Source organism: Ascaphus truei, chromosome 21, assembly GCF_040206685.1.
Source record: "Ascaphus truei isolate aAscTru1 chromosome 21, aAscTru1.hap1, whole genome shotgun sequence".
NCBI lineage: Eukaryota > Metazoa > Chordata > Amphibia > Anura > Ascaphidae > Ascaphus > Ascaphus truei.
This window is the reverse complement of record NC_134503.1, coordinates 7,265,474-7,280,164: the sequence shown is the minus strand read 5'-3', so window position 1 is coordinate 7,280,164 and position 14,691 is coordinate 7,265,474. Positions and strand designations below refer to the sequence as shown.

The 14,691-nt window shown below is 45.6% G+C and overlaps 2 protein-coding genes across 3 annotated transcripts in view; one reads left to right on the top strand and one right to left on the bottom strand.

Annotated features, from left to right (window-relative positions):
* Positions 1 to 728: 728 nt before the first annotated feature.
* SURF2 (surfeit 2) lies at positions 729 to 10,936 on the bottom strand. Its single transcript, XM_075578810.1, has 7 exons — positions 10,832 to 10,936; positions 10,136 to 10,304; positions 8,329 to 8,483; positions 4,772 to 4,875; positions 3,047 to 3,223; positions 1,430 to 1,554; positions 729 to 861 (listed from the first exon to the last, which is right to left on the bottom strand). Exons 2-7 carry the CDS (start codon positions 10,217 to 10,219, stop codon positions 784 to 786), a joined length of 723 nt encoding a protein of 240 aa, XP_075434925.1. The 5' UTR covers positions 10,220 to 10,304; positions 10,832 to 10,936; the 3' UTR covers positions 729 to 783.
* Positions 10,917 to 14,691, top strand: part of SURF1 (SURF1 cytochrome c oxidase assembly factor) — a 33,887-nt gene continuing 30,112 nt past the window's right edge. Inside the window, exons 1-2 of one of the 2 annotated variants that reach the window (XM_075578806.1) lie at positions 10,917 to 11,162; positions 13,270 to 13,348. In XM_075578806.1, coding sequence (XP_075434921.1) covers positions 10,932 to 11,162; positions 13,270 to 13,348 — 310 coding nt within the window. In that variant the 5' untranslated portion in view covers positions 10,917 to 10,931. The remainder of the gene's footprint in view (positions 11,163 to 13,269; positions 13,349 to 14,691) is intronic. The other variant, XM_075578807.1, reaches the window with a different exon arrangement.

Below are 14,691 nucleotides of genomic sequence, written 5' to 3'. Positions count from 1 at the left end.
CAGCTGGGGTTAACCAACACCAAGCCCCCGACGCATTTCTTCCCCCAAAGCCGATTTGATGGCTATTTTGTTTTCCCTAATGGGAGAGGAAAGAAATAGCAACTAATTGACTTATCTTAAGGTGGGTGACGGGGCCGATTGCGAAAAATAGTGCAGCTGTGTTTTGGGGGACCCCCTGCAAAGAAACGTAGTTAACCACATTCTGCGTGTCTGCAGTGCGCAGGCGTACCTGTTCAAACTTGGTACTTTGTATGGTACAGCTATAAAGGATGTCAGAATATGGGGGGGGAGAGAGTATAATAAGTCCTGCATGGTCTCAACCCTGACTGCAAAATGACATGGTCAGTGTCTTCTGACCTCTCGGTAGTATTTATTGAACCTACTGCTATAGTGCTGCAAACTACCTTTTGCTGGGGGTACTGCTGATGTAAAAGCAATCAAGGTATATCACACCAGCATATTTGTGATATTGCATAGACTTCTGCTGATCTTATTGCAAGAACACTCGCATGGCATTACTGCAGAAATGATACCAGAAAAGCCTCTTAATAGCACAAAGACGAGAGAGGGGAGAGAGAGAGAGACTATCAAAATATCTATAGTGCAACAAACACCACTATGGTTACAGTGTTCCTGCTGCTATTAAGCACAGCAAGACTTTGATACAATCGCCCACATTGATAGATCCAACATGCAACATACATGATGAAAGCTCAGCAGACAGCGTGTACAAAAAATAAAGCATCACCGCTCGGGCTTTATTGGGAGGCGGAGAGAACAAAATCACTTTGCTGCCTTCTTGAAATGCTTGGATTTCTGGTGGCGAGTCTTGAACTTCTTCTGGGGCGGACCGTTCTGTCTCTGTGAAGAGGGACGGTTATCATGAGGACCCTTCTGAATTACCGCACACATCAAAGCATCGGGAAACTGCCTTACTGGCAGGGAAAGGGTTAACCCAGGGGGTGACCAACTCCAGTTCTGAAGGGCCACCAACAGGTCAGGTTTTCCGGATATCCCTGCTTAAGCACAGATGGCTCAATCAGTGGCTCATTCTAATTGACCCATCTGTGCTGAAGCAGGAATATCCAGAAAATCTGACCTGTTCGTGGCTCTTGAGGACTGGAGTTGACCACCCCCTAGGTTAAACCGACAGCACTGCGAGAACGGCTATGTCCACCCACTACCAACAACTGGGGGGGAGAAACGTGCTGCAGTACACAACAGTATTAAGTATTTCCACTGACATCTGCCAATGCCCTGTAATGTACACACAGGGACATTCTTTCCTTGGGGGTTGCAAGGTTTAGGATGCAGTACTCTGCTGCTGTCATTCTTGGGGGGAGGGCCTCATTTGGATTGTGGTCTCGATCTGTTTTACGTGGTTGAAAGTGCAGCAGTGAATGGGTTTCGGGAAGTGGTTCTCGTGTACCTGTTGCCTTTTGCTTTGCGTTGCTTGACTCTCCACTTCCATCGCCTCCTCTTCATAGTCGTCACCGCCTGGCTTGACTCCGCCGTCCTGCTTGTTCCCTGGGCTCTTCTCAGAGAAAATCTCGGCTGCGGATAGGATTAAACCACAGTATTCAGTCCCCCCCCGCCCAGCACAAGGTGAGTTTACACTCAGCAAGAAGACATGGATATCACTGATTAGTTAAAGCTTCCAGCATCTTCAATGCAGCCCACAAAGGGGTTAAATAAAAAAAACACTTTACAAAATACTGTATAATTTGCCCAATACAGCAACATTTTACATGTGACCCGTGCTTGTCATTTTGTGCCCGTTACAGCAAATAAAAATAATCATGCGTGATCACATTCACATGTCTCAGACAGTTCTGCAGTCCCGCCTCTCCCCATTATCTCCTAGCATAGTGCTTCCCCTGCAGCCAGGAATTCTGGGTAATGACATGCTAATGAGCACGTCACTATTTGCTGCAAATCCATTTAACATGGACCCCTATAACCTTATGCCTGCCGCATCACACAGCTTTTCTGCACAGCCCGCGTTAAATAAGTGCAGAGCCAGTAACCCCAATCACAGACAGCCGTTTCCACCTTTTGGGTCTCGGTGTGAGGCTGGTTATACTGGCTTTGCACTGTGAAGTTGGGCTAGGTTTCTTAGGCTGCGCCTATAGTGCTGGCGAGGCAACGGTCGCTGGAAAATCAAATAGAGATGACTTCCAGCGATCGCGACCAATCCGTCGCGATGCACGTACTGTAAGCGCACGCGACTTCAGCAATGCATTCGTTTTACCACTACATCGCGTCACTGTCGCCGGCACTATAAGCGCAGCCTAATGCACCTTAAATAAGTGATGATGGGTAAAAAGTGACAAAAACCCTCCAAATAGAAATACCCCTTGTGAGCACACTCACGTATCTATTGTTACTCACTGTTACAGTGACTCATTAGTAGGGACAGGTACTTTCATTCTGAAGGGTCTTGCAATGTGGATTGTGCCCTTTTAGCACTGCACGAGTTAACCCTGTTGCTACCATAGTCGTGCAATACACTGCCGGCCTCTGCGCTACATTGCACGCGCAAGGCGACGGAAGCAGCGGGAACCAATCGCCAGATGTGCTGTGGCTAAAAACCAAAACCCAGGATGCTTTGCATTTCTAAACCCTTCTTAGGCCGCTCTTATAGTGCCGGCGAAGCAACCGATGACGTCACCCGTCGCCACTAGCGAAAATTATACTTCAGTTTTAAGCGACATTGCTGGCGTCAAGGCCAGTGACGTCAAGAAGGGGGCGGGGCAGTGCTCTCTGATTGGTTTAGAGAGTCACATGTGGCGACTGTCTCTCTAAAAAAAAGACCCAGCTTCAAAATTTTTGGTCGCGACATCGCTCTGTCGCCGTCGCGCTTACTATAAGCGCTTGCGACGGAGTCCATGGATTTGTTTTGGAGCAACGTCGCGTTGCCGTCACCAGGCACTATAAGCGCAGCCTTAGGCTTGTGACATGGGTCCCTCACTAGCCATGGATGCTGAGGGAACTTATTCTATATCACCCGAGGATATAGAGTAAGTCCTTAGGCGTACTCCTTTACCTGGATACAGGTCGCTCATGCTGTCCTCTGAGTCGCTGGCCTCTGAATTGCTGATGGACGGCTCCCACGCATCTCCTTTCTTGCCCGCTGGCCGCTCGCCTCCTGAGCGCTTCTGCTTGTTCCTGCGCAGGAGGCAGGCAGGGACATACTCCACTCCCTGCTTCTTGCATTCGTCATCTAACAAGGGACAGAGAGGCACCAATGTGATGGCAGGACGAGTACCAACACAGCCAGGAAACGGCCCAGCACCTCAAACACAGGGAACCCAAGCTTTACTAGAAATAGCCAGGCTCGATTTTTAATATATCTCCTTAAATATTATTGCGGTAGTCAACTACAAGTAAAAATATTACCGACTACAATAAGGGCTTCTAAAAAAAGAGCGGTAATCCCCATTTATTAATATGGGGGTTTGTCTTGTTTTGATCATGGAGTGGCGCCAAAAACAGCTCACTAAGAATTCACAATAAAAGTGCAAACTTGAGACCTAAAACGGGATTCATTCTTTCCATTGACAAATACTTGACATGGACAGGAATAGGGTAGTCAGGCGGTTCACTGCTGCCGTTGGGGTATGAAATTGGAGATCCACACGCGATCAGTTTAAAAGGTTGTTTAATGAGTGCATATACACTGAAAAGTGTTCTGCTGCAGAGAAAACTCTGACGCGTTTCGTCCGCAGGTAGGGACTTTGTCAAAGAGTATCTGGTACTGCCCCTAGTGATGCATATATAGTGAGACATAGATTGCTATTGGGCGAATCAAATTGGATAAAATACTGACTCACCAGGTGAATAATTTGCCAATTAGACTCTAAATGGAAAACCCTTATAAACCCCCTAATAGTACTCACTTACAAGGCATCACTGTGGGGTTTATAGGGGGTTTATAAGTGATGCTTTGTAAGTGAGTACTATTAGGGGGTTTATAAGGGTTTTCCATTTAGAGTCTAATTGGCAAATTATTCACCTGGTGAGTCAGTATTTTATCCAATTTGATTCGCCCAATAGCAATCTATGTCTCACTATATATGCATCACTAGGGGCAGTACCAGATACTCTTTGACAAAGTCCCTACCTGCGGACGAAACGCGTCAGAGTTTTCTCTGCAGCAGAACACTTTTCAGTGTATATGCACTCATTTAACAACCTTTTAAACTGATCGCGTGTGGATCTCCAATTTCATACCCCGACGGCAGCAGTGAACCGCCTGACTACCCTATTCCTGTTTCCTTTACCTTGGCTGGAGCACGCGTCGCTGCACTTCCGGATCAGGGGAGCCTTACGTCAGCATTGGAGTCTGGACCCGGCGTGTCAAGATTGTGAGTACAAACCCCCCCCCCCCCTTAGTGGGGATCATTACCGTGGGCTACACCGGGTATGTGAGGGCAGTGGCGGAGGATTGCGGCGATTCAAAAGCCGCTTACGGTTACCTTACAGGGGACACGGCTGCACCGCAGCTCTATATACTCCCTACCACATCATAGCCCCGTCCCGTGGGATAGTCACGAGCACATGGTGCTACGGGTTTCACACTACCTCATTGTTCTATCAGTGGGACGCTGAACGGGAGTGCATTTATGGAATCATTTATCCATTGATATTTTTTGGATTTACTGTAGAGCTTATATGTGCGCAATTCTGGGACATTCGTATCTACTTCACATGGACAGTTGTATTTGAACCAATGTTATGCTGCTGCATCTGCGCAGAACATGTAACTCACATGTCAGCAACGCCTTCCCGTAACGCCGGCCCCGCACGTGTTTCTGGACATGCTCCGGGATCTTGTTAATGTGCCGGAGAGTTAACTTGCAAAACATCTGGTGCCTGCAAGAAAAACCCGAACCCGTGAAGAGAGAGCACCCTCATCTATCTGAAGATTTCTGGATTGAAGGCCAGTAACACGTTATAATCTCTGTGCTACCAAAGGCTCAGAACACACAGGAAGGGTATTCAGATATACAGATGTAGTGTAAAGACAACCTGTACTTTTTTTTAAACATTTCTTGTATATACTGTTTTTTTTTTGTTATTGGAATTCTTACATTTATGTACATTCCTGGCATTCTTACACATTACACGGGTGCGTTTACACTTGTATATAAATGTGTCCGTTTAAAGCTCGTCTCCGTATTTCTGCAAGTTTCATCTTTTTATATTTGAACATAACATGTTAACTATAATTGTGTCAATTGTTATTTCCAGCACTGTGCCTACTTAACATTGAAATTAAACAGCGAAACAAATAAAACGAAACTACACAAGATATTGTCCTTCTACCCGCGTCTGGTCAGTTCATCAGTCCTGTCCGTCTGAACTCATGTCCTTGCATTCTTGATCCTTCCTTATAAACTTTGATAATATCCTGTTTGTTATGCGTTTGCCAGGTCTGGTCTCTTTGCGCTTTAAAGCCTCCAGGTCCTTTTTGTTAGAGAATAACAAAAAACCGTGTAAGAGCTCCAGGTGGTTTAGTAAATAATGCTTTTAGAGCATAATAATTAAGGTAATAAAAAGGAGCCAACACCGGATAACGGGGAATGAAGGGTTAAGCAGTAACAGTATGATTAAGGATAACTGGGAGTAACAAGAGGGGAAAATAACAGGGACAGAATGGTGTGATATACAATCGCTGAGTCCCCATAACCCCGGCTATGCCCGGTGTGGAGTAGCTTCTACTCACGATAAGACACCGTCTTGATCCCCCTCCTTTCAGCTGCTTCCCTGACTCTGCCAGAAGCGTCTCCCGTTTGGCCTCCGGTGGTGTAGCAGATCCTCTCAGACAGCAGCAGAACAGGGTAAGGATCACAAGAACAACAGCTCCAAGAAAAAAGGTAAGGCGCTCACCAGCAAATAAGGGGTAAAAATCAACTTTATTAAACTACATAAAAAACAAAGAAACAAACAGTGCTAGCTACTCTCCCACGCGTTTCACGACCACTGTTTGTTTCTTTGTTTTTTATGTAGTTTAATAAAGTTGATTTTTACCCCTTATTTGCTGGTGAGCGCCTTACCTTTTTTCTTGTAACTGTTGTTCTTGTGATCCTTACCCTGTTCTGCTGATGTCCTTTTTGTTGTCTTTCTCCTTTCGGGTGTCTTACCCGTCTCCCTTCTGGGTTCAGTCTGTCATCTCAATGGGTTTCCTTATTGTAGTGTATACTTGTATTTGCTCGTATGTACGGGTGTCTGAAGTTGGTGCTGTGGATTTAATGAATCAATTGATTACATTTGGGGAATTCCCAAATTCTCTCCTTTTTTTTTTTTAGTTTGCAATTCCCTTGATATCTTTCATCGGCGAGTTTCTCCCAAGTATTTGTGTTGCGAACCGCGTCATGTATTGAAAATGTTCTTGGATTCCCTTTTTGATTCCCTGGGATACCGTGGCAATGTAACTCTCCCAAACTTTGTAAAACGTCGGTCCTTTTTTCTCTGTCAGTGGTCGCTTCCACCCACTCACGTGGGCAAACCAAACATTTCTCTCTCTCCATAAGTCTGTTGCGGTTGGGGGATTGTCGGATCCATTGCTGAAGAATTATTTCCCTGGCAGCCTTGGCAAGGATTTGCCAGAGTTTATGGTTTTCACTTGTGTCTGCTCTTCCCTCCTCTCTTACGTTTGCTCGGCCTATGAAGTTAGAGACTTCCCGTTGCCCCAAGTGACGCGGGAGTTTTAAACTTTGCAGAGATACCGGCTCCCCCTTTGGAAGCAAGTATCTCGGGAAGCAAGGGGGTGCACGGAGCAGAAATTAATGGGGTTCAGCTCCGGAGACCCCCTGCTCCACTCCATTAAAAGGCAGGAATTGATCCTTTAATGAGATGGTACCTTCCCAAAAAAGAAACATTTAGATTGTGCCACCTTTGCATGATGTTGTTCCCCAGTGGTTTTATATTAATCGCATGTAATTGATGTGCATCGTTGGAGACGAGTATATCCAAGAATTGAATATTTTTTCAACCCTGTTAAATAGGAAGGGCCCCTTCCATCCCAGTTCCATCTTGCCTGTGAGTGCTAGTGCCTCTGATTTTTCATAATTTATGGCTAGGCCCGAGAGATTGCTAAACGCTGTAATTTCTCTATGATGGCTGGATTGGCTTCTTTTGGGTTTGAGATGGAAAAAAAGAGTATGCAGTCAGCAAAAGCTGCTATTTTTAGTTCCCGATTTTCAATGTATATTCCTGTAAAGTTGCCCATCTGTTTAAGATGTTGCATTAGAGGGTCTAGCGCTAGGTCAAATAGCATTGGGGAAAGCGGGCATCCCTGCCTTGTACCTCGTTGCACAAAGGGGTTGAAGTTCAGCGCATTGGCTGTGACACAGGCCCTGGGCATGTTATAGATGATTTGGATTAGAGATATGAAGCTTTCTCCAAAGTTTTGTGCTCTTAGTATTCTAATTGTGTGTAGCCATGTGATTTTGTTGAATGCCTATTCGGCGTCTAAATGAACAATTACGTAGTTCTCTTTGTCCCGTTTTGGGGTCAATGTTGCAGCTGTGGCAGATTGTACGCTCGAGACCGATTGTCGGCCAGGAACAAAACCTGTCTGTTCTGGGATTAAAGATTAAACTTTGGAATGGCTAACTGAAGTTACAGGAGACATGCAAACTCTCATAACCACTAAAGACCCTTGTTCAGACAGTGGTTCGAACGTATTATAAGAGCAATAAGCACTTCTATGGCAGCATAACAGCCTTAAAACATTTGCTGACACCAGTCCTTCACCGTTTAGAAGGCCAGATTTGCATTGAAGCAACACCTTCCTAAGACCTCTTATGAAAGCATTTATCCATGTAGGCAGTTTCTTTGTAGCATAAATGTCCCACTACCAAGCATTGCTTCTGCCCCCCCCCCCCTTACAAAGCATTGCTTCTGCCCCCCCCTACCAAGCATTGCTTCTGCCCCCCCCTACCAAGCATTGCTTCTGCCCCCCCTACCAAGCATTGCTTCTGCCCCCCCCCTACCAAGCATTGCTTCTGCCCCCCCCCTACCAAGCATTGCTTCTGCCCCCCCCCTACCAAGCATTGCTTCTGCCCCCCCCCCTACCAAGCATTGCTTCTGCCCCCCCCCCTACCAAGCATTGCTTCTGCCCCCCCCCCTACCAAGCATTGCTTCTGCCCCACCCTACCAAGCATTGCTTCTGCCCCCCCTTACAAAGCATTGCTTCTGCCCCCCCCTACCAAGCATTGTTTCTGCCCCCCCCTACCAAGCATTGCTTCTGCCCCCGCTCCCCCCCCCCCTACCAAGCATTGCTTCTGCCCCCTCTCCCCCCCCCCCCCCCGGGATACATACGGGTTTTTCGTGCTCGGTACAACATGCGGTTGGAAGCTGCTGAAGTCGAACGCTCCGGAAACCTTCGTTAATCTCTTGTACTTCTTTCCACCGGTGAAGTCCTGCAGTTCTGGGAGTCGGCACGGCAGCTCGTGTCCAGTTAGGGCACATCGGACCTGGAAGAACCCCAGGGATGAGCATATGGTCAATGATACAGATGCAGCTCAGCCTCAGTATTAACCCTGTCAGCCCCTACAAGACAATAGGCCACTCTCTATTAGGGCAGTAACCCTTTCACTCCCTGAGGAGCCAGCAAAGCAATGAGTGGCTGGCCCTTCAGGTAGCAAAGGGTTGATGTCCTAACAGAACCTTGACTTGCAGTAAAAGGGTTAAATCAATTCACATGTTCATGGTGTGTGTCTAAAATGCTTTATCGCCATGTCTAGTTACCAAAAGGTAAGGTGCTTCCATTGTAAAAACACTGCAAATGCTACATAGGACTCACAGTACCACTGCTTTTCACTGCAGTGATTATAACCAGTACAACTGTGTGTGATGTTCCTGGAGATTTTGTTTCAAAAATATTTTCTTTCCCTGTGAATCTCTTTGTGCCAGAGGAGGAGTTAGCACGTATTGTACTAAAGGGATAAAAGGAAAGTCATTTTATATCACCTTTGGGAGGTTAACCAGGCACAGTAACACTGCATTACCTAATAACTATAGGCCCTGTGGCTGTAAGGATATGTGTAGTAAGATAAGTGAGAGCGGTACTCTAGTCTAGGGGTTAAAAAATGTGGAGTTGATGAAAAAAATCTTAAAGAACCAAAATGTGCAAGTTTGTCAGCGGATGCTGGTAAGGGACGGATCCCTCAGTAAGCGTAAAAGGATAGGTAAAAAAGAAAAATGCAGCAGCATCCAAATATAGTCAATAAAATTAATCTATTGCAGAATACATATCCAATGTTTCTCTCGGGATCTTCCTCAGGGATGAGAGGGGTGGAAACTTTGGATATTTATTAGGCGATTGAATGACAAAACCAGCTAAAAATGCTCAGAAAAAAAATTGCTTTTAGTAAAATATATATGTATACATATACGATATACATATCCATATTTTACTAAAATCTTTTTTGTATGAGAATTTTGCGCTGGTTTTGTCATTCAATTTCCTCTGATGCTCCGAGCTATCTTTTTTTGACTAACTGCACATTCACATTTTTGGAGCATTTCCATTTTTTTTTCATTAGAAATTAGTGCTCCTCTTTTTCCAAACATTTTGGGGTATTTTCTTCTATGTATACCCAATAATTTCTTCACACTACACAGGTAGTCCTCGGGTTATCCAACGAAATCCGTTCTGGAAGTAGCATTGGAGAATGAAACAGGTAGTTCTCGTTATCCAACATTTCACTTTACAACGAATGGCATATCCAACGCTTTACAATGCAACCCTAAGGGCCGTTTTTCGACTCTGGCATGCGTTATCCGACGCTCACCGACACTGATTAACATGGGACTCACTTTACAACGGTTTCACTATCCAACCCACTCCCAGAACAGATTCTGTTGGATAACTGAGGACAGCTTGTACAGTCTTAATACTGTTGATCACAAGTAGTATAGAGCGCACCTCTGCTATCACATTTTTTAGGCGAGTAACCAATTTATTTAGTTATTGACTATATTTGGAGGAGTGCTGCTGCATTTTTTTTCTTATCCTTATATGCAGTAAGGTTATGGGGCTGCTGCATTTTTATTTATTTTTACTTATCCTTATATGTAGTAAGGCTATGGGGCTACTGCCCCCTGGGTTGATCTCAGCGCTCACCTTGTTGCCCTTAATGAGTTGCAGGTTGGGGTGCTGCAGCAGGAGGGACCGCACATCTTCAGGCAGCTGGTTCATCACTGTCATGAACCAACACAGTCAGGCACCCACGTGTATTCACTACATGCCTCAACCCGGAAGTGCTGCCAACCATAGACACGCAGGCCGGGAGCTAGAGAGGAAGGCGGGGTGATCTCAATCATAGAGATTACAAGCACTTGCATGGATTGTACTAGTGGAGCTTGTGTATATAATATAGGTAGAGTCAGCAGTTGGAAATGTCACAGTGTGTTGGTGGGGCTGGTTCATTCACACACCAGGACTGCACATGCCTTGCAATTTAGAGCCATATCTATAACAGAATACATGGGGTAGTGTGGTAGGCATAGGATGGGCAGCTACATAACCTCCAATACATCCCAGATTAAACTAGGTGTACATACATTTTCCACACCTATATATAGCCCCATGCCCCTTATATCCACCCCACCCCCCCCCTCATATATAACCCCCATTACCCTCATATCCACCCCACCTATATATAGCCCCATGCCCCTTATATACACCCCTACCCCACTCATATATAACCCCCATGCCAAACATATCCACCTCACCTATATATAGCCCCATGCCCCTTATATACTCCTCATATCCACCCCACCTATATATAGCCCCATGCCCCTTATATACACCCCTAACCACTCATGTAGAAGTCACGGAATGTATTTCTTTATGCCACTTTCTGTTTTTCACATAGAGAACCGAGGTCGCCAAAATTAACCCTTTCCCTGCAGGACGCATGAACATTAACCATTGCTACCGGCCGGAAGTAGTCGGCTTTCTCTGTTTCCATGTTTTCCAGGGAGGGGAAACGGAGCTGTGTGACCCCGGAAGTGATCATCACCAGCAGGGGGACAGGAAGGACACAAGGTGTTGGGACATCTGTCTGTGTCTCTTTACCATGCCTGGGGTGAGGCTGCTCCTCGGTGCTGGAGTTAGGAAGCTGCTGCTGCTCAATGCCAGGTGCCAGGTAAGGGGACACCCTACCTACTGGCTGCATTGTCACCCTGTGTGCACAGGGCTTCCTACAGGGTGTCACCTCTGTGTTATTATTCACTTATACAGACAGTCCTCGGTTATCCAACGGAATCTGTTCTGGGATTAGCGTTGGATAGTGACACCGTTGTAAAGTGAGTCCCATGTTAATCAGTGGCGGTGAGCGTCGGATAACGCATTCCGGCGTCGGAAAACGGCCCTTAGGGTTGCATTGCAAAGTGTTGGATATGCCATTTGTTGTAAAGTGAAACGTTGGATAGCGAGGACTACCTGTATATTATACCAGCCACACACAGTCCGAAGTGAACTCACTGACAGGGACACGTTTATTAAAGCTGCAGGCCAAGCAATATCCTACATGTGTGCTTTTCTTAAATAAATTAGTTCTGTACTGTGAGAAAATACTTGCAAGCATAAAAAAAAAAACCTCTGACATTTTTAATGTATTATAATGTGACAAGCATTTTTTTTTCCTATGGCAACCATTTACAAAGTCACATCCTCTTCCTCTTATAAAACAGGCTCTGGCACACTCATTTTTGAGCCCTGCCCTCTCTGTATCTTCCCCATAGAACTTTGCAAATTTGGTCCTCTTCTGCTGCACTGACAGGCATTTTGTGATCCCCCAAGCCAAACTTTTCTGATTGATTGGCAACTTGGCTAATTACCATTGCGTGGATTGTATTGATGCACATATTAAAGGGGGGGATAAAAATCGGCAGCTTGGATGCTGCTTTTAGGTAGATGTGGCACCTTTTTTTTAAAGAAAATTTCGGCCATATTATAACCCTGTATCCAGCAGCAAAAGTGTTACCCTCTGGCAGTTTGAAGGGTTAGCCCTCTGCACACTGCCTGGCACTTAAGGAGGGTGAACCCTCTTGCACCATGTGTGTCAGTTACTGCCTGCCAGTTGAAGGGATAACCCTCTGTGCAGCGCCGGGCAGTTATTGGGTTAACCCTCTGCGCCATGCATGGCAGGGCCATCTAGCCAGGCGAGGGTTAATTTCCTTCTAAACTCCCACTAATTGCACACGTGGGAGGATTGTTTCACAACCAGGCGATGAGCTTTTCATCTGGCGGGCTCGGACAACTGGTCGCTCCTTGGTGTTTTGGGGGGATGCCGCAGTCAGTACAACAGATAAACGCTCTCACGGAGCGTCTCATTGGGAAGGAATTTCGCAGGCTGCAGGGAAAATAAAACCATGTGCACTTTTCGGACTGGGGAGCATGACTTTTTAAGGGTGGACTGAATGCAAGTATACCTGTTATGTTGAGGAGTTGTTTATATATTTTGCCCGCAAGCGAGTTCTGCTACCATTTTTGGAGAGGTTTCTGCGTTAACCCAGGGGTGGCCAAAACCAGCCCCCAAGGGTCACCAACAGGTCAGATTTTTACAGATATCCCTGCTTCAGCACAGGTGGCTCAATGAGTTGCTCAGTCAAAAACTTGAGGACTGGTGTTGGCCACTGTTTTAACCACTTGAGCGCTGAAGGTGTCTGCAGTGGGTTTTAAGCTTACGCTGATCATTCAGAGCCGTTTTTTCACCTGATTCTAGCAGCACAAAGGGTAACGGGGAATCGGTCAGTAAATGCTGAGGGCTCATGGGTTCCTTTTTTATACTATAGGATTATTTATTCTTTACGGCACTGTGTATGCCTCTTACGTAGGTGCCTCTATCCTCCCTTAGGCTGAGATTATACTCACCACGTGGCGCACGCCTGCCGCGATGTGTGAACTGTGCTCTCAGTCGATGTTCAGGCGATGGGGAGGCGTGGCGGAGGTGTGACCGTGACGTCACGTGAGTGGTTCGCCCTCCTTGGCTGAACCGCTTTACGTTACACGGACATCTTTCCAAAATGCGGTTGCGCACTATGTGCGCCTCCATTCAGATTAGGTATGCCGTCGGCACTATAATCGCGGCCTTAGACTATAAGCTCTTTGGAGCAGAGGGTTAATTTTCCTAATGTTTACTTATGTTTCCTATTGTGTTACAAGTATTACTGCTGCGAAGTGCTATGTACATGGCTGTCGCTATACAAATAAAGACAAACATACATACATAAGCGGTTATCTCCTTGCAGGTTCTAAATAGCCCCGTAAGAATATTCCCAGCCACATCTCCCGTCCTGCCAGGATCATGCCAGCTGCGTCAACAGAAAGGTGAGTGAGAAACCCATGTGTGTGATATCTGATCATATTAGCCGTAAGGCACTGCAGGAGTTGTGGTTCCAGCCTCTTTGCAAGAAGGCCAAAGTGAGTGATTAAAGCAGCAGTCCGTGCCGATTGCCATCCTTTTTGCGCTTAAGGAATTTCATCTTGCCCTTTCCAAAGCGCTGTTGTTATATTTATAATCACATTCTCGGTTCATGAGATATGAGCGTTTTGAACTATTAAAGCTGCAGTTCAAGCTCCCGTTTTTTTTATTTTTTTTCTTAGTTTTTTTTTTTTTTTTTCTTCTTAGTTTTTTTTTTTTACTTCAATAGTTTCATGTGGGCAATCTCTACTTACATAAAGAACTGCATAGCTGCCGGTCAATTCGTTCTCCGTCTATTGATCGGCGAAGTTTGGCGACATCTTTAAATATGTGGAATCTAAATGGTTGCTATAGGAACAAGCATGCTTGTTAAAATAGAATACAAGAAAATTGGTCTTTCAAAGTTGTTGGGTTTTTTTAAAAAAAAACAGAAAATGCTAAAAGTATTTTTTCTTACTACAGAACTGATTTATTAAAAAAAACACACATGCAGGATATTGCCTGAACTGCGGCTTTGAGTGCTGAAGAGGTTAAAATGGAGCTCTCTCCGGGGCCCATGTGCTCAGGAGGGGAAGATACTAACATTACATGTGTTAAAGTGGTATTCTTTTTAATGGGTAAGAAGCAGGATGTCTCCGAAGCCACGCTAATTTCTGTTCCGTGACCCCCTGCTTCCCGAGATACGGGGAAGATGCCGTCTGTAATTCCCCGAATCAGGCAGGCCAATAAGAAGCTGCAACATATAATGTCGCGGTTCCCTATTGGCCTGAATCCTGCGGGACCTTTAAACTCTATTTTGTTTCCCCGGGAGGGGAGGAATCAACAGCACGTTCCCCAGTATATATTTTGGCTATGAGGGGGCCTCCAGATTCAGTTCAGGTCCAGAGATCCCCAGCTTTCCACCTATGTGTAAAAAATCACTAACCTCACTTTTTAAACTAGGTTGGAGGGGGAACGGGAATGATAAAGATAACGAACTAAATAGAATAGATGAGGTAACAAGGGGTTATGGACGGAGAATGGGGGCAAGTGCGAGTTTGACAAGCAGTGATACACCCATAGTACATACAGATAATACTAGAAAACTTCTAAAGACTAAACCAAGTGGGCGCAGAAAGGAAGGAGCAGATAAGATAATAGCACAGGCTGAAAAAAAAACTTAAATGTATGCTTGCTAATGCAAGAAGCCTGACGGATAAAATGGGGGAGCTTTAATTAATAGATGCAAGGGAGCAGTATGATATCATAG